At 41.3% G+C, this 23,812-nt stretch overlaps 1 protein-coding gene across 2 annotated transcripts in view; it reads right to left on the minus strand.

Annotated features, from left to right (window-relative positions):
* LOC115055514 (leucine-rich melanocyte differentiation-associated protein-like) overlaps nucleotides 1–23,812 on the minus strand; it is a 186,498-nt gene that overhangs the window by 55,428 nt on the left and 107,258 nt on the right. For both annotated transcript variants that reach the window (XM_029521383.1, XM_029521382.1), the window contains exons 3-4: nucleotides 7,378–7,504; nucleotides 5,803–5,942 (exon numbers count right to left, since the gene is read on the minus strand). In XM_029521383.1, coding sequence (XP_029377243.1) covers nucleotides 5,803–5,942; nucleotides 7,378–7,504 — 267 coding nt within the window. The remainder of the gene's footprint in view (nucleotides 1–5,802; nucleotides 5,943–7,377; nucleotides 7,505–23,812) is intronic.

Raw genomic sequence — 23,812 nt, forward strand, 5'->3', positions numbered from 1 at the left:
AAATTCGCTATGCACTTTTTTTTTAGCGGTGCTTGGGATCTGAAAACAGAATGTGCTGTCAGAGTGTTTTGATAGACATGGCCAGTTTAACCCAAGGGTTCGACAGCATAATATGGGCTCCTTGGCGGAGTGGAGGGAGCTGGAGGAACCGAGCCAAAACGTACCACATGTATTTTCCAAAAGCAGCCCAACACGGTCCAAATGGCTCTACGTGGTTTAACGCCATTTCATTCCATGACCTCTAAGTCATCAAAGAGAATTATCACATTACGGCATTCCAACACGCCCAATTTCCCAAAATACAGCTCAAGGCTTTTCCACCCAGGCTCTGTTTAGTGTTGTGGTTTTGGGAAACAACTTCAATTGTACCCTCGATGTTTTTTTGTTTACTTCAGGTATTTATAAATGTATTTTCACTCTCTTGTCTGTGTCATCTTTGCCTCTTTTTATGTCCAACTACTTGTCACTTCCCAATCAGAAATCCAATACCATGTGAACTTAAAAGAGGAAATTTGCCTCTCCTGACCGCTGCACGATGAAGCAAACAGTAAGTCAGAGACAGCTCATTGTCACCCACTTAGCGTCATGCCCACTAAGGTGTGTAGATGGATACTAACAGTTAAAGAAGCAACAAATCTATCCTCAGTATATGTGAATTTGGCTATTTTATCAGAGCACAAATCCTCTTGCTTGTTCTTCTTACAACAGAGGTTTGACAATATGCGCTTATCATAAGGCTATAACTTTTTTTGTGCTAATTGCGCACTTGCAGCATCATCACAGTGGGGATGTGCGTTTGTACGCCCGAGTATATGTGTGTGTATGTGCGCGTCCTGTGTGCTTTTTCCCTGCAAACAAACCGGCTGCTGACTGTCTGGTTGTGATTTAGGGAACATAGAAAACTTTGAGAATGTATGAAAAGTTACGGTGTTCAGATTGTGCTAAAGACCAGAACTGCTTTATCAGAACCATGTGGCGTTGCTCGGTGCCATGCCATAATGGCATGATTGAAAAGGAGTTTAAACTGTGGTCACAATCCACACCGATATGATTCAAAAGGGGCCTCCAAAGTTCAGCACTGTCTCTTTCCTAGTGCACCCATTAACTATTCCAATACATACATCATGCAGGGGGAATGATCTGATAGAGGGGCTTTTTCACTCAGATTTATGCTGTCATGAATGGGCATGTATCACTGTAACCCTGCTGCTATTACTATGGTTTCAATTTATCTACTGTAAACAGTGGGAAGGAGATTTGCCATTTAAGGTCTTGGAGGAAAAATAACTGTATGCAAGGGGGGGGGGACTTTAAAAGATCCACCCAAAGACACATGATTTCCTGAATAAATCTTTTAAATCACATCTGTGGTCCTGTAACTCTCCACACCCTCAAAACCATTCGCTAATTGAGACTCAAATTGTAGCACAAGCGACAGCGAGACAGCTAATTACCATCCTTTGTAATGAAGCAAATGGCAGACACTGTACCATGAGCCACTGTTATGAGCAACACCCTGCTGTACCAGACATAATAGCAAACACAAATATCTAATTATGCCATCATCTCTACTTGCGCTCCTGTTCTGTCGCAGACGTTTTGCTAATTGGTGGCCCGCACTATTGGTCAGCTTACAATCACTCTGATGATGTGGACAATTAGAGCCGGGAGGTACTCATGGCTCATCAAGTCTGTGATAGTTGACACATCATGTCTCATCTAACTCAAAACAAATGTTACGGAAATGCTGCCGTGCTGTGACATCGTAGCGCCTGGATACAAGAGGCGTCCGGGGCAAAAATACCCTTCACTGCGTAGACTCACTCAACCACAGATAATAAAGAACTGTGGATAAGACAGCACACGGATGTTTGAGCGCGCACAAACTAGTGCGAGCAATGGGAGGTAGATGCGTTTTCATCAAAGCTGCAACCTTTTACTTTGCATAGGGAATAAATAATCATATACAGCAGGTTCAAAGACAAAAAGACACAAAAAACACACACATCATGTCAGCTAGAATCAGTGATTATCTCTCCTTTCATCTAAGGCTGTGGCGACACAGGCAAACATTTCTTTTTCCCTGACAAGCTATGTAAATAAAATCGCATAAAGTGACTTTACCCTGCCAAAAAGCATTGTAGAGGTCCTTAGTCTGTTTTTATATAAAGTGGATGAACAGTGTTTTCATTCCACTTTTCTCCAACTACCAAACCTGCCAGACGGAGGTTAAATTATTTCAGTGTTTTGCTTTCTTGCCTGCCACTTGCATGAAGAATCAAGAACAAAGCATAGCATGGGGCGACACTAAAAGAGTACACTATCTTCGCTGATTGTCTTGAACAATAAATATTTTGTTTTCTGTGTGCACTTTTAAACCCAACATCGACTCAGATGCTTCTGATTTGTCATTGGATGCCTTCGCTCTCACTACTTTGGATCCATTTTTACCTCTGTGGCTCACTGTCAGAGCCCTAGAGACCTTGAAATGAAAAAGCTTAGCAAATCCAAATGGTAAATATTTCATGGCCTTACAATTACATGAAATCAAACCTAGGCTAAAGCTGTTCATTTATATTGCATTATAAAAGCGGTATTTAAAAAAAAAAAAAAAAAAATGAAGGTGGTGTGTGTGTGTGTGTGTGGGATGTGTGGTGTGGGGGGGTGTATCTCTATGAACCTCTGGAACTCTAATTAGTTTGAGCGACCCAAAACAAGAGAGGGAGGAGTAAGTGCACAGGCTCAGGATAATTAAGCAATTGTGAGCAGCATGTACGTGAGCTGTCACTCCAATCGCCAGCCATGTCACACTTGGCAACACAACCGCGACCGGACAGCCGCCCGTCGTCTTTGATCTGGGGCTCATGCATATGGAATCAGGTCAGGCTGTGGTCACTCTCACACACACACACACACACACACACACACACAACCCACACGTACATGATAGTAAGCGGTAGTAAAGAACAACTCTTTTCAAAGGGCCACAGCAGTAGGACCTCTGTAAAGGGAGACTGACACAGTCAAACATGCACAGGAAGAAAGGAAGAATAAAAGAAAGCTTTCTTTCATTGGGAGGGAGAGAAATGTCACAAAATAATGGTTGGAATACATAGATGACAACAGATCCTTTCACAGGCAGGCAGGTGATAGAGGAACCGGTATGTCAGGGCTGAGCCGGTAGCCAAAAAGGACATGCATGCAGCACCTAAGTGGAGGGTGAGAAAGGACGGGGGAGACAAGACCTGTGCGCAAAGAGCCGTGACAAATTGATGATGGCGATGGCGATGAGGGGAGATGGCAAAGCCTGTGTCAAGTTTTCAACACCTGGGGATTATAAGGAGGGGATGCAGGGATCACGTTCAGTATGACACAGAACAGGAAATATCTCTGTGGAAAATTATGGGAGAAAATCTGATATAATGTGAAAAAGGGGATAAGACCTGAACCGTGTTTCAAAGAAGAAAAAAACAAATCATTACCTAAATAAAATGGGCCTAAATACATTCTTCCATGAACATCATAACAAGGTGGAAATCACTCCTCGACCCACTCGAGCTCCTTTTCTGATGAGAGCACAAGCACTCAAATACAAGAGGCACCATCCACATTCTGTGCCTGCCTCCGTGTAAAGGACTTTGTTCGGGGCATTTCCATGATGAAATGTGAAGATGCCCTTGGGAAACATGTAGAGAGGTTATTCTCCATAGGTAACCCACCATCACAGGGTCAGCACAGATGACAAGGCTCTGTCAGCCAGTGGGGATATTAATGATCCAACCTAACCACAGAGGGAGGATAAGAGAGCGCAGCAGGGTGGGGGGTGGTACAGATGACTGGGGGAATTAAAGCCTCATAGCTTTTCCTTTTTTTTTTTTTTTATTTGAGCAATACCAAAACATGTTGACATCAATATGATTTTTGGGGCAGTTGGAAGTGGCTGCTATGGAGTCAAACTGTATAAACAATAGAAATGTAAAAAAGTTTTATTTTCTGCGTCCTTTAATACTTTTTCTGTAATGCTTTTTTTGGAAAATATCTTGTATTCATAATACATTAGAGACATAAACAAGATATATGTATACATTTATTTGAGTTTTACCACAATAACCAATATATTATACAGCCAAAGAGTGAAAAACTGACAAATCTACAAAAACTACTTATTAAATTTAATGCTTACTACCTATGTTTTGACCTTCCTTGTATGATGCCCATAAATTTCAAAAATGTACATTTTAGTTTAGTTGACCTGTTGAGTATAAAGTGACTATAGTGGCAAAAGAAGGATACGCAAATAGTTACCATGAACTATTTGGAAGTAAATTGATTGAACACGAATTTCTTTTGATCAAATTAGTGACAAACTCGTTTCAGATAAGACATGACAATCATTATACTCAGTAGCTACAGTGGGCAAGATATTATTTTTATGTATTATGGGTCCATATTGATTTATTTTGTATCTATTTAGTATTTACCTTTAATTAGAAATTAATTAAAATTTTTTGCATTTAAAAAAAAAAAAAAAAACCCAAAACAAAACAGCAAATGGATGAGGAATCTCAGGCACAAGACGCTTATTTGAAGAAACCGATAACTTTCCTGGAGACAAAGAAGCAGAAATGTCACAAAAAAATGTAAAGTTAATGTTAATACATGCCAGAGGCTGAGAGAAAAGGCAGCGGCTGACTACAGTCAGAACATTTCTATTTGTCTCAAACTGTCTTGCTGGGTAAAGCACAATGTGGCCTGCGAACATATATTCAAACTGCTTTTAACGTTTGTGTTATTTTAGTACCACATTTGGCCACAGAATGTACAGTCAGCTAAACAGAGGACATTTAACCTCCCTGCAGCCTACGCAATACTGTGTAAGTAAATACTATGTTTCTATGTCATTTCATTAATTGGGGCAACGATGCCATGTACCAGGGTATTTCACTTGAGAGACCAAGAGCTCCTGAGGCGCTGGGCTGGGTATTTATTGCCCAAGGCCAGTGCTGTCACGACCCGCATGCAGCCTAACCTTGTCAGACATGAAATCTGCATCATGCTCAAATTGATGTTTTACTATGTGACACATCATAAATATTACATTACAGGACCATAGACGTTGTCAGTCAAAACAGAACAGCTCTCCTCACCAGATAAGCATGTGAGGAGATGGGAAGAAAGGGAGGGAAAGTGCGAGGGTGGGGGTGGAGTGAGGAGGGGGGGGGAATAAAGATTATTCAAGAAAGGCAAGGTTGGTAAATGATTAATAAGCAACACAGAGTCAGAAACAAGCACTTAGGGCTAAAGCAGACAAAAGAGAGTGTGCTTTTCGCCTTTTATCGCATTTCATGTAAAGGACCCTGACAAATGGTGGTCATATTGCATGGCTTAAGGCCTGGCTTGATGTTTAATGCATCATCTGCTCTGGTAAGGCAGGGTAGTAAACACTCATTCGTGGTGGTGACTAGTCACATATGAAATCCATTTTGCAAGCCGGAGTGTAGAGGGCCCAGTTGACAAAGCTTTTAGACTGATGTGGTTGAATCTACAGTCTGCTTGTGAAATACAGGAGTCTGGATGGTTTTGTGTGTGTGTGTGTGTGTGTGTGTGTGTGTGTGTGTTTTTTTAATGGAACATCTTCAAATCCATTACTTACAAAAGCTATCACTCCAAATAGTGCCAAAACTGTTTGACTGAAAATGTAAATGCGCCTGGAATATTACCCATCCGTCCACCCAACTCAGAGCTAAATCCTTCCCTCATTTATGTGTGACATCATTGCAGTTCATTGATGTAGTGACCGACCTGTATCTCTGGTAGTCGTCCTCATCCTTATCCGGGCTGACCAGCTGGTTAGGGCAGGCTTCATTTCCCAGCAGGCTTAGGTACTCCAGTGACGGGGTCACATCAGCCAAGTGTTCCAGCAGGGCCTCGATATCAGTCAGGTGTCAAAGGGCTGATGTCAAGGACCTTGCGCTGTTAATTACATTAGCATTTACTACCCGCATGGCCCCTCCCAGGCCTGTCTCCACTAAAACACGTCACTGTCAAATTTACAGAGGTGCTCAAAGGGGCCAGTCACTGGCTTTGTGAGACTGGGCAGACAGAGGGGCAATTTAAGGTGCAGACTTTGGCATATAGCAGCGACACAATTTGGCTGCTGCTCTCTCGCTCTCTTTCTCTCGATCTCTTTCATTTCCTAGGTGGCCGGGTGCAGAACAGTGACAAAATGATGGATGCCCTGTGGTTCAAACGGTCCGTGCTTCCCAGAGCCGTGCTGTGGAAAACTTTTGCAAAACGTGGAAAAAACAAACAGCCCCTAAGCAGGCACATTCATCACTAATACATTCACTTGGAAAATTGAGCCCCAAAGTGTCAAAATACAACTGCACTAATGCAGTGCTCGAGCTTTAAAATGGCACTGTGCCACGACAGGATGTACATAATTGGCCTATTAGCATGTGCCGACCACTTCACAACCAAACTCGGCACACAGTCCCAGACGCACACTTCAAGGAGCCCCAGTTTTAATGTTGACTCTGGAAGTGTGAGTGCATGTGTGTGTGTGTGTGTGTGTGTGTGTGTGTGTGAAAGAGAGAGCGTGAGCATCATTACCCAGTAGGATCTGCATAACCAGAGGAAAACAGGACACATTGCTAAACCTGTTCTGAAGCTTAGAGGGGAAGTTCACACATTTTTGACTGATCATAAACAGCCTTGCAATGTGCCAGTGTCTTGAATTTAGGATGGCTGTGCAGAACGGTGGTTTTAATATGTTTAGGCTGGGTGGCAACCAGAATGCAAAGGGCCATTATAATCAATGAACCAATATGTGTAGATGTTCTAGTTTATCCGGTGACAAATTAAATAACCGGCTCATTTTATTTCAGTGTGGTAAAGAGGTGAAGTACACGGTGCATGGGTGAAACCTACAAAATCTCAATTTTATAATCCTTAGAATTAATAACCGTGATAAAAATAACTAACTGTGAACTGCAAATGCATTACTGTTTTTTTTCTATACTTGGGATGTGATTTTAATCCAACACCATCTATCCTTTGAAAACTATCTGAAGTAAAAACCCATCTGTTATGTTGACTCTAAAATGTGATTCCACTAGAGGTCCCTGTGGTTCAAAAACTAGTCCTGCATGGAGCTCTGTGACAGCCAAGTTGTTCTGCTCTCTGTTGCAAAACAAAGTGCTCCCTGCAAAGCAATGACAATGAAAACTGGTTCCTTGAGACAAAAGCAGGTTGTTTTAACTTTGCTATGAAAGCAAAATAAACACGGTGCCAATACTGATGCCTGCAATCTATGCCTGCGTAGTAGGCTGCAAATCAAAGAGAAAGAGCAACGGAGTGATTTGTTTGAAAGGATATTTGGTTCTTATTGAGTGTCAGGGTGTGGAGGTTGGGTAACTTGGGCAACTGGAGGTCATTTCCAAGCAGATTGTTGTCGACGACCAGCTCTTCCAGCTCAGTGAACATTTTGAGGCCTGCCAGTGACCTGCAATGATAAAGTAAAAGGGAAACTGTTATGGCTTTAAATCTGGTCAAACGTTATTGTGCAGAAATAAATATTTCAGCCTCCCTCTTTTCATATGCCGAGTGAGTATGGGTCCGGGCCTGTCAGGGAAGTGAATGACAAGAATTAGTGGTGCTGAGCTCCCCTGGCATGGTGAGGCATCCTTCAGCGGCTGGCAGGATGAGGGATGGGGGTCACTTGTGAGTAGCCAGGATTCAAAACAAAAGGCTTCAGAAATGCGGCGGGCAGGATGAATTTGTCAATGTCTTGTGCCTTGAGGCGCCCAGTTTCGCCTGACCCTAACCCTCCATTCCCAAGACAAATCACTCTGTCACAGTTCACCTTCACTCCCCAGACACAAATTTAACTTGTCATCCATCATTTTCACAGAGGAACCGGAATACGCTTGCAATCACAGATGGAATGGAAGGGAAACTTTTTTTTTCCCCCAACCACTGTGCTGCAGTAGGGGTTAGTGTTGGGATTTTCACATCAAAGGACATTTTCTCTTTCGTTTTAAAGAAGGAATTCTGCCTTTCTGCTCCGTTTTATGATACATTGGAAAAAAGAGTTGGAGGGTCATCTCAGCTCTTTCAATCTCTGCCTGTCTCACACAGGCATAAAAATTATGGAGGGTGGTGTTAGGAGTAATGTTAGAGCCCTGCAACGTCCAAGTCATAGTAAGTGCATAAAGGCAGTGTGGGTGTGTGTGTGGGTGTGGGTGTGTGCGCATGTTGCCTAATCCTGCACACTGTCTGGATGCCATGTGAAAGAGTCCTGGGGGACTTCAATGGCATTTACATCAGCCAGAATTTGACCCAAACAATGTCCCTCTTAACTCTGTCTCACAGTAAACAAATGAACAAAAGAACAAACCAACTTTTTTTTTTTAAATTTAACATAGCATTATTTATTATTACAGTTTTTTTTTCTAGATTTTAAGTTAAGTAAAGTAAAGCAGACGGATAACCTTGACAATAAGTTACGTGAACATAAACTGTGCACAGTGACACATCACTACATGACAAACTCAAGGTACAGTGTGGTCTAAACAGCTGCACCATGAACTATTGTTCCTCCACTGGATCTGTCTAGCATCAATGGCTGCCATAAGACACACCAACTTAGAGCTATAAATATATATAATATATAGTATAAAGTAAATATAATACCTTTATCATGACAATCTGCAAAAGGATAGCAAGAAACAGTCTACACACCAGCACTCATCATGGATAAGAAACCACACAAAGGAAAAATGAGGAAATATTAAAAAGGGAAAAGAGTATACTGAACATCATGTAGTGCGACAAAATGCACTTGGAGCTATCAAGATGATAGCATGTGCAACTAATTGGTCAGCAGAGTAGGCACGTGCGTATTTTTATTTAACGCTTTTAGTGAGCGAAATCAACTGTTTTCTTGCTTTATATCTCATATTCACTTTATGAGCGATTGGCTTGGACTCCGCGAAGACATATTCCTTGATCCAGAAACCCGCTCACATCACGCAGCGGACACACTGGCAGCAACTTTGAACTACAAAGCAAAATGTTGCAACTTGTCTCCTCGGGTGGAAAAATGATAAATCAGCAAATCATTGTTGACTTGCGAGGCGGGACCGTACTGCCTTTTTTCAAAAGACACCCAATATTTTTGCAAACACACACACACACACACTTGATATCCACAACAACAGCTGACAGCACCTAGCCAGTGTGCTGGCAAAGCTGCTAGCTGACAACCTCTTATCAGGTCTGATTAATGCACTGGCAAGATGGATGAAAACAGAGATGTGCCAGTTTTATGAAATCCTGCTCTGTTTGCTCGCTTTTCTCCGTCACGGTGCTTCATATGTACTGTATGAAAGCAAGAAGGTCCATTATGATACAGTATACTTCAAACTTAACAGTCTATATAAGAACAATGGCGCACCAGAACGGATTAACATTATTTTGTTTGCTGTTAACAGAGGTTTGCTAACTAACTATTGCCACCTGTAAGTGCATATGCGTGTGTGCATGTGTGTGTGTGTCTGATGGGCTGCAGTCCTGTGGGTGATGTTATTAGCTGCTCGGTTAAAGGGAGCCGCATGGCGCAGGAGGGAGCCTTATTAATTGTTGTTTTCATGTCACCACTGCTGCGTGCACTGGCTGATTTAATCAGTTAAATTCACAGCCAGGGGAGAGCCACTGAGTCCCATCCAGCATTAACTAGAGTGCAGGGATTGAACTTCTAATACTCTCCAGCTTTCTGTGCTCCCTCTGCAGAGTTCCATAGCTGCTTTCATTACTTTTTATAAGCTTTCTTGTTTTAATGTGCGGCTTGGAAAACTAACAAAGTTTAAATGCTGCAGTAAAAGTACTTCACTTGTGAAAAAAAAAAAAAAAAAGCTGTTGCTTTTAACAAAACTAATGAGCATAATTGACTTGAGTCCCAATTCAATAGAGATTTGGTAAAACAGAAAAAATATAAAAAATAGACGGTGCATTTCAACTTACCTCCCACAAAGATGATGGTTGTGATCATAGTTAAAGTGTTCTGCTGTCGTTTTACAGATTCACTGGTAGTTCTATTACCATTTTGCCATGTTTCATCTATGAGACTCAACGATGAAAAGGAAATGTCACTTAATGTATTTCAAGTGAAATCTGTTTTGGAGTAACCCTTTATTAAAACCTGACCTTTTAAGGATGCAAAAGTATTCTCCTGCCATATCCCATTCTGTCACCGCATCCAATATATTCAGAAAAATGCTATCTTTATAGTAACATGTCATCAAATGGAATCTCCTTAAAACTTTAACTGGCCAGAGTAAGAGACAGAGATGGAGAGAGGAGATAACTTTAACGAGGTGAGGCAATGAATCCTCCTTGTTAAGATAATTATGATCAGCTTCATTGTCAGAGCTAATACTTCGCACGGGCTGTCTTAACACTGTGACTACCACTTAGCCCATGTAAGCTTGCCATCATACATCATATGCAGCCCCGTGTGCATCAGTGTGTGTGCTTTTGAGCGGCCAAAAGAAGTAAATGCACATGTGCTACAGCCCCCATTATCCACTAAGATCCTGTCTACTGAATGCACAGTAGCACGTGTACTCATATGTAGATGGAAAATAAATCCAGAACAGGAAGTGTTGAAATATGTGAGGAACCAGACAAGGGCACTGGAGAGGAGACACTGACCCAGAGAGCCGCGCTGCCAGATCAATACCCTAATACTAATCCAGACACTGATTGATAAACCGCTGCTGACAACAGAAGGAAGAAAACTCTCAACCGTTACTGGCTGAAATGTCAGTCACTCCCTCCGATAGTGTGTGCTAGTGTCCTGTCAGATATCCTCAGGCAACAAATGGAAACAGCAGCTTTGGCTCTTTTACACATGTTACACAGGCTTCTCTCTTATGCTTGCTGCTTTGGAAATGCTTGCCTAAATGAATCATAGTCGGTAATATTTAGAAAGAGAAGATGATAGATAAAATGTGGAGTTTTTAAGCTGTAAATGACAGGGCTACAATGTAAAACAGCCCCAAAAGCCTCCTCTGATCACAGAGGCAACATCCCTACAGCTACCACTCCAAAACTGGAAAAAGTTCCTGAGACTTTGAAAAATTAAAAACACACACACATCCACTCTGAAAATCTGGAGAGCCCCTTACAGCTGCAATCCACAGTTAGGGACTGATGTCCTCTCAAGGGTTGCAGCAGTGCACAATAGCAATGAGCTGTTATTCTAAACGGAGGGCCAGGGCTGAAGAGTGACAGGCATGCTGACGTCCTGCTCAGAGGGCAATAGATAAATGTTTGATGAATTGACCAATACTAGAGCCATGATGGCCTTCATATGTGCATAATGGACTATTCAGAGCACACTTCAGATTGCCTGCCAGGATAAGGTACTGTAATGAATGGGGAAAGGATCTGGGCCTGAGAAATCCAGCATATGGACTGGCTTTAATAAACTTAATAAGAAAGGTGAATGGGGGAGGGTTGGCTGCAGAAGGAGGGAGGAAGCTGGAGAGCCATTCAGCCTGAAATAGTCAAGAAATATTCTGTTGGCTCTTGCTATTCTGCACGGTAAAAACCACCTCTCTTTCTCAATCTGCAGATCAATAATTTATCCATACCTGCAAAATGCCAATATTTTTGTAATTTCAAAAATTTTTATTCATCCCTGAGTCAGGACTCATATAATAGTATACCATATACCAACTTATTCTAAATCAATGAATCAAGTCTTTTTTTCTTTTTTTTTGTTTTTTAATAAAAAGAAAATGCTTTTGGAAAACTGGTTTATTTTAGTTTTCAGATGCTTTTTTAAAAGTTCTCCAAGTGTTCTGTATGATTCTGTATGAACAGCTTATTAGTAGTCTAATACAGTGGCGGTATGTGGGAAACAATTACACTACAACAGTTATTCAGATCTTTAACAGTAATATAAAAATTGAGAATAAAACATAATTCACCAATCCCCAGCCTCTAGTGGTACAACACAACTACATTTCATCCCACTTGCCCACAACAAAAACACAACTAAACATAGAAAAAAAATCCCATAATACAACATCAAAACACGATCGGGATTAGCTCATGGCAAATAAGATGACATTATCTGTAAAGCAAATTAATGCCCTGCAACCCCTTAAGCACCCCCCTCTCCCCCAAAACATCCTTCCTACCACCTCCACACAGCGGTGATCAGGTCTGTTACAGCACTCTACCCTCCAGCTATAGTTTATGGCCTGTACACGTCTCTGTGCATGCATCTGTGATGGCAGTGGTGAATTAGACTTTCATTATCAGTCTCCATGTCCCCCACAGCTCTCCCTTTCTCACCCCCTATCTCCCTCACATATAGACAGTCACTGCTCAGTGTGGCACTGCTCTCTCTGTATTGCCAGGCCTCAGGTGGCAGTCATTTAAAGATCACACATCCAGGACACACATAGCCCTCCCTGAATGCATATCAATTCACACATGGGAAGGGGATTACACATCTCCTCCTAGGCAGCTGCAAATTACTATTAATGGCAATGCAAATCATTAGAGAACGTTTGGCGCCGGCAGCAAATCTCTTCTTTGTGTAGGTTCACTCTTAATCTGTTTTGAACATTTGCACCGTGCTTGCTTCTGATAGTCCGCATGTACAAGCATAACTAGTTACAAAGCCGTCAATTGGAAGTGGCATGTCAGATTGAACTTTACAGTTACATCATTCGCAAAGCAAAAAGATCGCTTTAAAAGAGCATAAACAAATTCAAGCAAGAACAAATCTGTGAAACTTAATTAGAGTTCTGTGTTGATGAAGAAGTTAAATATCACATCCCATTGCTCCACTCTATATGAGGTTTTCATGAGACAAGTGCCGATTAAATTGTTGAAATTGCGTACACCATGGTGCATCTGTTGAATGTTTACAGCCAGCTCCTCCATGTAAAACCCCCGCGGATCCTGCAGTGACTGAGTTATAGACTACCCCCGCAGATATTCCTGCTGAGTGTGTGAGGTTAATATTCTCTCTCAATGTCATTAGCACTGACAGAGTAGCTGAGACTACTGTGAATCAGACAGCGACTGATCTCGTCAATTCGCGCAGCCCCCCCGCCACACACACACACACACACACACACACGCACGCACGCACACACAAAGAGCAAGACAAAATCAAAGCCAGCGTACTGAGGTCAGCATCACCTGGCCTCATGCTTCCCCTTGTACCTCCAATCCCTGTCTGATTGATGACACTGGATCAGCCCTAGCCAGGGGATAAGAACTTGACAGACATTCCTGTCAAGTTTGACCTCATAAGCCTTGCTTGACCCCAGTTTGGCCCAGGATGAATTCTAAGCTCCAACAATGACCCGATTGAGAGGTATGAGAAGAGTTACCCCTTTTTCCTGGTGAGGAAAGAAATAGAGAGATTACTGCACAGAACTGAATGTGCCTTTTCAAGTTCAGCGAGTGATGCTTGTTACGCAGCCGGACAGATTGACGGCCGCTTCCCAATGCACAACTCCAAACTATACACTTTGAAATGCATCATCGGGTGATGGCAGGAGGGCGGCAAGCGGCAAGCAAGGGCTGAACTCCTTCAGAGCCTATACAACACATCCCTACTCACAGTGCCCGGACTGTGCTCACAGTATGGCCATGTATCTTGTGAATGTTTGTACTGAAAGATTAGTTGTCTATCCACATGACAAACACCATCCTCCCTCAGTGAGCGAGAGCTGAAAATCAATTCACTGATGGCATCTCCGTCAGCGAGGACATCAATGCAGCACAAACAAGCACATTCAAGCTCTCATGCATGCTGCACAGGCACGTACATTTTTAGTGTATATAATACAGTAAAATTACAGTGACAGGGTCAGTGAGCCAAGTCATGTTGTATCCTTTTACATTAACACAATTGTTTTTTGTTGTTCTTGTTGTTTTTTTAAGAATAAACCAGTGCAAAATAATATAGTATTTATACACAGAACTGTTGCAATAACACAAATAATAATAATGAAAATAATAAAATCATTAAATAATACATGTGATGAAGAATCCCTCAGCCCCCGACTGCCTGTACACTCATTACAGTGTTCAGGCTCACTGCTTGTCAACATTTCCTGAGAGGGGGAGCCATCCCGCATTACGTTTGAGTGAGTTCAACTGTCAACTGCCAGCCATTTGTATGCCTCAGCATCCACCTAATAGCAAATAATCACTACCCTGTGCTCTCTTCATGGCAAATGATCGATGCTGTCTTGAAGTCTGATGGATGACCCTGCCACAGTGATGTCCAGGCATGCATTAAAAACCACCTCTATGAAATGCCTGTCAGTCTGATGAAGCGCGGCACACAAAATCACACACGTGTGCACATACTGACAGTGAGGAACGCATGCACACTGATAAAGGAGAAAATGAACAAAGCAAAGGGAAGCTGCGGTTCAATTCGGCAATTAAAAAAAAAGTTAATTTCTTTATATTGGAGGGAAATTTTATAATGTGACGGGGCCTGGGGTGTGATTGGTAGACAGCATTACCAGAGGTAGACTACTCAAGTACCACCTGGGATGCTTCTTTCCCTCCTCTCACCCTCTCTCCCCCCTTCCCCGTCTCCAACACACAAACAGCTCCCTATTACCCCTCAGTGTTCAGATTAAAATGCACAGCAACACAGTCTTTGATCTCCCACTTGCTGACACAAATCCTTTCAAGCCTCAACATTTTCCTGCAAAGGTAATTAGTGCTAATTAAAAAGTTTCGAAAGCAGTCTACGGCTGCTGTTGATGCTGCCGCTGCTGGTGCCTGGGCGCGCCCTCCCTCAGATTACCCATCTACCCCCTCCCCAGGTCCTACGGATGTGTGTGTCAGCTGTGTTCCTGCCTCTTTCCTGCAAAAAAGGATCCCATAACTAGATGACACCAGTCAGCAGAAGATGTTTGTAGAAGCAGGATGAAATCTGGAAGCCCAGTAAGGGGTCTAACTGGTGGTTCTTCCCCTCTGACAAACCTGTGCTCTGCAGGGGGACATGTAATGGCACATGTAACAAATACAGATCCCACAAATAGAACAGGTGTAGTCTTTAATTGGGATATCCTAGTTTGGGGGTGGGGGTGCTTGTAAACATGGGGTAATTAACTTGATAAGGGATTCAATTTGCTGAAAATATCATTGCATAGAAATGTATCATTTAGTATGGGCTATGATTTGCATAATGATAACAAATGGAAAGACTCAAAATTCTTGTGGCATAATGAATAAACACATTAGCAATTAAAGAACTTCCTGTTTAGTGTGATTGTAATAATGTGGGATAAAGATACAACTTGTGCAGTCTAACAGCACTATGATTCATTCACCGGCCTGCCTTATTGCTTTCATCAAGCCATTATTATGATATAATTAGCTGCTTTTCCAGCATATTATTAAGTGGCTTGCTGAGTGTCAGGTACAGAGGCGTCTCAGAAATGACACACACAAAAAAAGCAATATCGTTCCACAGTGTTTCAGAAAGATAATTACATAATCTCAGCATGGAGAACAAGCAGAAAAGTGATAATTAGACAAGTATTCCTGCCAATTAAAGTATCAAGTCTTGTGTTTTTTTTTTCCCGCCAAGTGATATCAAGCTTGTTGCACATCCATGAACAGCATAATATGATAATAGTGCTTGTGTAAAATCTCCATTAGGAATTTAATGTAACTGTAGCAACATTACACCAACTTTGACCTCATCATATATGCTTTCAGTCCAGCAAACAAAATTGTTAGAAGCTGAAAAGTTTCCACAACCCTAGAAAAGATGGTAATATGAGTATGTAGAGATTTTCAAAGACGAAAAGAAAAGCAAAGGAGTATGTCTTGTGTCTAACAAGCCTATTAATAGGCTTAATGACTGACATGTAGGTGTGTCATCAAGAAAAAGCAGACAGACAACAAAGTTATTGATTTGACCTTTGGGATAGTTCCTCCTCTCGTTGTTTTTCCCTCATCTTACACCATGGAAGGAGATAATAGAACATGTCATCGCAAAAGGCAGTTTGAAACTGAATGCCATCATTTTAATTTAAATGTTACATTCCTGGTGACATCTCTGTCAATGCATAATTGGCACTGAATCCCAGTTTGGATGTACATATTTATCATTCAGTGTGAGACACTCAAAGACACCGACAGATATGCTACTTTGATGGGATGACAGTCAGATGTGGGGTGAAAAAAATAGAACTGCAAATCAACTGTCGCCCTGTCAGTTAAGCTTTTTGTCACAAACTTGTACATAAACACGCATGATTAGAAATAACAAACAAGCTGCACGGTGGAATCAGTGTCCTTGCTCCAGAAGTGCATAAATAGGCCGGTTTAATCCAAGCAGGGGAGAATAAATTCAGAGGATGAATCATAGTAAATAATAGTAAATTACAGACACTTATTGGGAGGACATATTTTACCTTATGAAATGAAAAACTCCACAGTATTTTTTCATTCAACTGAGTACTAACAGGTACACAGCAGAACATTTGTATACAGAATAAACCATATTGCAAAAGTAAGTCGCCATTTTACTTTTGTAATATACATGATCTGTTGATCCATGACATGACAGCTTCTAAGGCAGCTATGTGATAACCTGGTGTGATCTGCCCAGTCTAAACCAAAGGCAGTAGTTCAGTTCCAATAGAGGAAGCGGGCGAAAAAAAGGCTCTCCCCACTCTTTCTCGCTCTCTCTGTAATCTTTCCCCTCCCCGCCTCTCTCCTTGTCTTACCACTGGCCCATTACCTTTACAGAGTGAGGCTCATTAAAGAAGGCAGGTTGAGTCAAATCTTTCTGTAATTCAGCAGAGGTGAATTGCTGTCAACATCATTAACCGTCATTTCTCTAACTCACTTCAGTACTTATGAAGTGTTCTTTATTGTGTAATGATCCAAATCTCTTCTCTAAATCAGCCCTCTTCAAAGGCCCTGGAGGACATACCACCCATGCAGCCGCCTGACATGCCAAAGGGCCAGATTAAACGTAGCTCCATCATTACGTTCCTTTTTGTGCTTAAATAGACTCAGCATTTCATCCTGCGCTTCAGCTAGCAAGTACTGTTTCTCAGAAGGAACAGAGCGGAAGACAGACCAGCAAAGCCAAAAGGGGTGGGGGGGGGTTTAAACATCGCTGTCATATCTATCTGGAACTGCATCTTCTACTAACTGTGTGTCATCTTCATATGGGTTGCCACATCACAAGGCCAGATTTCTGCCAATAACCTTCTTAACACTGTGGTTTTAATGCTGTTTATTGATAGTTCGCTGATCTCATAGGGCCATTGGTCAGACTGGCTCCATGGCTAATTACAGTGAGAGCTGCCCTGCTTGTCATGCTAGATGTCCTCCAATTCCTGTCTTAAGAGAAGCTTCCTTTGTGCCTCTGTCATTGTGTGTCCCCCAGTGCTCAGTATCATGCTATGAGATGTCCTCCAGGCCTTGTGTTGGGGAAAGCCTCTTTTGTGCGTGCGCCATTGTATGTCCCCAGTGCTGAACCCCCTGCTAGGTAGGAACACAGACAGAGTGCAGCAGGGGGATGCTTCTCAGGGCCCTAAGACCTACAGTAAATCTTCAAACAATTTAGACAAACAAAAACGGCCGCTGTGCTGCAGTGAGAGTAGACAAGGAAAAGCAGATGAATAAGCAACATCAATTACTGGGGCTTTGACCTGCAAGCCCCCACACCAAGGCACACATTTCACACCAAATCGGCCCAGATTGAAGTTGACACTGCTGGAGTGGAAACACTGACCCCTCACAAGGCTAGCGCTTCAAACTTAAGAGAAAGGCGGGAGGGGGGGACTGACAAACTACATAGACCAAGGCCAACATGGAAGGAGGGGTATGAACCAAAAAAAAAAAAAAAAAAAAACCCACGCATAATAGGCCCTAGTTTGTTTCAAAGTGAAACAAAATGGCTCAATTGGAACACTCAGGCCATCGAATTGGCCAAAATGAGGTACAAGAGGAACATATGAGGGGACAACCGCATCAGGCCACTGATAAGGAGCCTATGAGAGGAACAAAGCTGGATGTCCAACAGGCTTACCAGTGAACCTGAGTGGGACTGGACCCTCTTTAAAGCTTGTTTTAGCCCCCCAGCTTTATCCCAAAAAGTGCTGCTTCCCCTAGAAGCCTTTTTGCTCAGGCATATAAAGCCTCCCTCTACTTTGTAAGCTCAAACAAAGACAAAATAAACACATGGGTCATTTGTTCAACACACAGTACACTGCTCAGATAAAAAAAAAAAAAAGTCCTCAAAGACCCCTTTCAAGAAATGAGATACCCCTTCAAGTATTATCTCTTACTTTACGTTTGTTCTACGTTTGGTCTTCTTTTGGTGTCGCAATCCTATCACAGTTTGTCAATACAGTGTTAATTAATCTAATAACAAACTGCTCTGAAAAACAAGCCGCAAACTGACAAGAAGACACATAGTCTAGCAGCAGCATAGCGGCACATTGACACATTTAGGGGCATCAGGCTCTGGGTAGAGACAGTCCTAACAATCTCCCAATTAGCCAGGGGGAAAGCAGAAAATATGTCTCGGGTTCACGGAGCAAGCGTGAAACTTAATAATATGACATGGCATACAAAAACACAGCCTGTCTTTTTATAGCCACATGTGAAAAGCGAAAATAAAAGATAATGAACAAGAAGAAAAAGGTGCTTCTCGTTTCAGATTGAAGGCTTTTTTTGATTTGACCAACAAGTCAAATAACACAACAAATGTGAAGGTGTCAAAGTGTAGTAAAAAAAAAATAAAAATAAATAAATAAGTAAAAAATTATGTGGGGAAAAAGATTCAACAATTGTAAAGATACAAAGCAGGGGACATATCTTATTTATAGCATTTATTTTCAGGATGAATGTGGGAACAATCATTTAAATGAGCTTGAACCTGTTAAATGCGTGCAGTAGCCTTGTTATAACACATATATGCACATCCGATACATCATTTTGTCTGTATATCTTTGATATGTAATTTTCCACTCGATGCACAATTTTCCTCCCTCTGCTCATACCTATGATATCAATCACAAAGGTATATTCTTAGTACAAAGAGAATTGGCACTAGCAAGTTGAGAGCATACACAGAGGTTAAAATGTACATTACATCCCCACTCATGATGATTTCCATTAACATTATGGAGGTTATTAAGAAATTTAATGAGAACTTAAAACCGATTTCACCATGACACTTTGACAGACAGATTACGGCTGTCTGACAGAGCAAAGCATTATTCAGAAAGGGTATCAAATCCCAACATCGTCACAAACTATTTAACCCACTAACAGCCCTGTGTGCTCGACTAATGTATAGGAGTTAAGTGTTAGCAGCTGTTTCAAACAATAGATCCCTTCACATTACCCCCCCACCACCACCAGTCACAGACATTCAAACAGAATGATAATGGATTTTAAGTCAGTCAGTCAGTCAGCCAGCCAGCCAGCCAGCCAGCGAGCAGTCAGCCGTCTTTGCAAATGGATATCCAGAGGAAGGTGGAGATGGAAATCATTTTATCTAGTTGACACACATTACAACGGAGAATTTGAAAAGAGTAAGATGGAAGCGCTCAGGTCAATTATAGTGTCAAAACTGTCAGGTTGCAATGAAATATATACCTTTGAAGAACACTTTACTCGAGGGATGGGGTAAAAAGGATGGGAAGACGTACTGTTTAACCCAGAGACCGTATAAGAATATCAGAGATGATGGAGTAAAACGCGCCATGATAATGGGCCATTTTCATTGAGCACACTTTGTCAAGACGGACAAACTACACCCACTTTTGAAGGGTAGTATCAAGGAATTTCATTTTGGTGAGTGGAAATGATTAATGGCATCAGCTGAGACAAGGTGCTTGGTCATTAACAAAGTCATTAAGATAATATGCAAAGGTGATTTACATTATGTTTTTTGTAGCTATGCTGCAGTTCAACCCGAGACCTTGCCATTCATTTTAGGATTTCATGTTTTTAAAAAAATCAAGTTTAGGAATAAACACTGTAATTAAAGGAAGTGGTTTTAAATACGCACAGACACACAAAACTTTGTTTCTTCAGTCCCTTTTTTATTCCAGCCACCAAATGTAAATGTCCTCGCCTTCTGTTCGAGATATAAAACGCTAAGCTTGAGACAGTGAATGACAGAGGGAATTATGGGTAATTGTAGTGTCAGAAAGGGAGACAGCTGTATGATGAGATTCTGTGTCATGTAGACAATCAGAAACTTAAGAGGCAGCGTGACACATTTCTCCCCCTCCATCCGACAGGGCTCCTGACATGGCTGGTGATAATTTCCATGAGAGGGGGAAAAAAGAGCGACAGAAAGGAACGAGTGAGGAGAGAGCACAAATGAAAATGGAACTCACAGAAAGAAAGGTGTGATTTCTCTTTTTCCATATGCAGCATGGGCCAAGTGATAGCCTGTGTGTTGCATTCATTGCAGGAATCAGGACAAAATATCCCCTTACATGTCAACCTGCCAGCCAGATAAGAGGTGTCTGAAGCTCTGTATGAGATTAATACTTCCCAGCTAGAAATGACACAGGATGTGAAAGGGGACTTTTGATCTCTGTGTGCTGAAGCCACTTTAACAGCAGCACACGACTTACCACCAAAGGTACATACTTGCCTTCGAGGTCAGGTGTGTACATGGGCAAGTGCTAAAACAAAATAAATTAGTCCTTACAGTGTATCTAAAGCCACAGCAGAATAACAACATTAAATCTAGTTGTCAGTTCATACACGTTCACTCAGGCCATAACGAATAGCAGATAAATGAAAGGATGAAGTGCCTGTCAACATAATGAATTCAATAAAAGCAACATTGTGTGCTTTGTCACATTTCACAAGCACTGACATGTAATTACTGTTATTTGTAGAAATAGCCTTCATTATTATTGGTAAGGGCCTTTCCGTTTTAACTACTGGAAAGATGCTCAACAACCTTCTAATGGAAATATGCTATGATATTGTAATCTTAGGTGAGCAGCAAAGTTTTCAGGTCTCGAGTTATACAATATGGAACAGTTAAAGAATGAGAAGTTAGTGTAGTTCTTATTCACTTAATGTTAAATAGTATTAAACTGTCTGATCAGTATGCATTCAATATGTATTATTAAGTTTTATCTGACCTTAAATTGTATAAATGGTGTGATTATGTGTGATCTAAGTAAAGCTGTTGCTTTCTAGTTATAATACTTTCAGATTTCCTCTCCCGAATGGATTTGCTAATTGTCGTTGAGCTATGTTAGCACAAACATTTACTACAGCACCTTATAAATACCAGGCCAGTATCTTCGTTGAACTTTAAATGTACATGAGTTTCTTTGAAAAACAGAAACAACAGCAATACAGTGAGAAAAATACACCAAGACCAAAAGACCCAAGCCGTGTATTCATTTAGTGAAGTATGAGAAATAATCTGTAATTGAAAAAGGTTTAAAATAGATTTCTCTTCCATCAATCGCAGTTTGCTGTTTGATGAAATTCGAGCACATGTTATTTTCAGGTATGTCACACTCACAAGGGCCACAAGCCATCAACAATAGAAAGTTGATAGCATGCAGGTAGATTTGCTGCCAGGAGGAAAACCTACACATATTTAACTCAAATATTTCCACAACAGTGATACAGCAGTACAACAATCAGAAGGCTGCACACTTCACAGAGCAAAAAAAAAAAAAAAACCCAAAACAAAACAAAAACAAAACCTATGCCAAAGTAACCTAACCAACCAAAACTATAAGTTTGCTGTTACTCTGGCATGTGTGCCTTAAAAAAGGCTTCAGTGGAATTTTAGGTGCCCACATTACCATCTTCTTTCCACAGTGAGTCACAAACATTCTTACACTGCAGCCATAACATGTTGGAGACCTTGCAAAGAAAGAGAGCTAGAAAGTCCCTTGCATATGAACTCATTAAGTCTTTCATGTACTATGTAAGAGTATCTTATCTACAGCCATTGAAGCACACATGGACAGGACTACTACTACAGAAGGCACCGCAAGTGCATATAAACAGTTTTACCAACCTGTTGATGAATTATTCAATAAATATATGAATTATAACTAAGTCATTGACTTACAGCGCAGCATACAAATCGCTACAAATGATCTTTTGGCATTGTTATCTATCATAATACATTAGCAGTTCGCTTCCATTGGCAATGTAAGTATCACAATCACAACTGTGATTATTATCAAAATTATCAAAAGTATTTCTTAGAAAATAGACCACGGGTTTAGCATCACTGTCAAAAGCCCAATGCCTGAAGCCCAACCATGAAGAACAGCAACAGTGAGAAGATAGATAATGTGCTCTGAGCAGAGAGCAAGAGAAGGAGAGAGAGAGTCCTTTCTTTTCTCCCCGTTTCATTCCCTCCTATTTTTTTTTCTCCGTTCTGCAGTTGTGTGTCCTGACCTTGCAGCTTCTATGGCCCATCCATCTTGGGCTGCTTAGCCATTTCGCTGGCTTCATACTGCGCAGATTAACACAATTCATCACCACAATCATCCACCATTCATCACCCTTTCCAATGAATGTTTTGACATCCAGTTAATTTTCTGCTGATGATTTATCAAATTATAATTACCATGCTCTGAAGGGCTCATTTATTATGTTGATACATGATAATGATGCCAAAGTGGATTGAATTTTAAGTAAGTTCTCCCTGCGATTATAACATATGCGTTATTGTGAATAATGCCGTGCGATTTGATTCTTTACGGCCTGGAAATTCCTGAGACAGACCTAATGTAATAAAAAAAAAAAAAAAAAAAAAAAAAAAAAAAAAAATCGATGCAAAAAAAAAAAAGGAGACAAAGTGAGACTGTTAATTCAATTTTTTTACAGAACAAATTGTTTGGCTGGGGTGCAGCAAGCATGAAAAAGTTCAATTAGATTCAGAGCTCCCATCTTGGATGCTTAGTAATTAAAGACTGCACTAATTCAATCAGGGGGTAGGACTTGGGCAGAGGGAGTTAGGCTGTTTCTTAATAGGTTATAGGTTATTTCTCACATACTGCCCACATAGGCACTTCATTAGCCTTCTGCTTTACAATTCACTCAGCTTTTCAGCCTCATTATTATCCAGGTTTATTAAAATCCAATGGCTGCCTATCTGTTTCTATTACTGAGGAGCTGACCAGTCTAATGCACTAGGTCACTGTTAAGGGCAAACACACCAACTGCTGTTTATGAGCAGGGAAAGAGGAATAGGGGCGACAAATTTTTCCTTTATCAGTATTAGCAAACAGTAGTGGGAGCAAAACTAGGCTAGTGTGACCTCAAACGCATATCCAGTTGCCCACAACAATAACCTTCCTCCATATGTTAGATGATTAAATGTTTTCACCAGGGCCATGAATTCAACAGGGTAAAATTGGATTTCATTTGGGTTAAGACTTTTTTCCCATTTCTGTCACTACTATTATTTATTTATTTATTTATTTATTTATTTTAAAAGTTTCATACAGGCACTGGCATTTGATCCCCCAACCCATGCTAAGACACCAAGCTAAATCACTGGTCAAAAGATGGAGGCGGTTTGAGCGTTGCTGCAGTGCATTCTGGGGCACAGGCAACCAGCTTAGGGAGATGAGGGTTTAGGAGGTGTTAAAGGTTATTGAATGCTGGAGAATTCTCCTGGCAGTGGAAGCATTGTTTACAGCTATCTATTTTTTTGACTCTTTGCCCTTGGGCTGCGGCCCATAAACAGAGCTGCTATCCCCCCACACCCCAGCTA

This window comes from Echeneis naucrates, chromosome 15, assembly GCF_900963305.1.
Source record: "Echeneis naucrates chromosome 15, fEcheNa1.1, whole genome shotgun sequence".
Classification (NCBI taxonomy): domain Eukaryota; kingdom Metazoa; phylum Chordata; class Actinopteri; order Carangiformes; family Echeneidae; genus Echeneis; species Echeneis naucrates.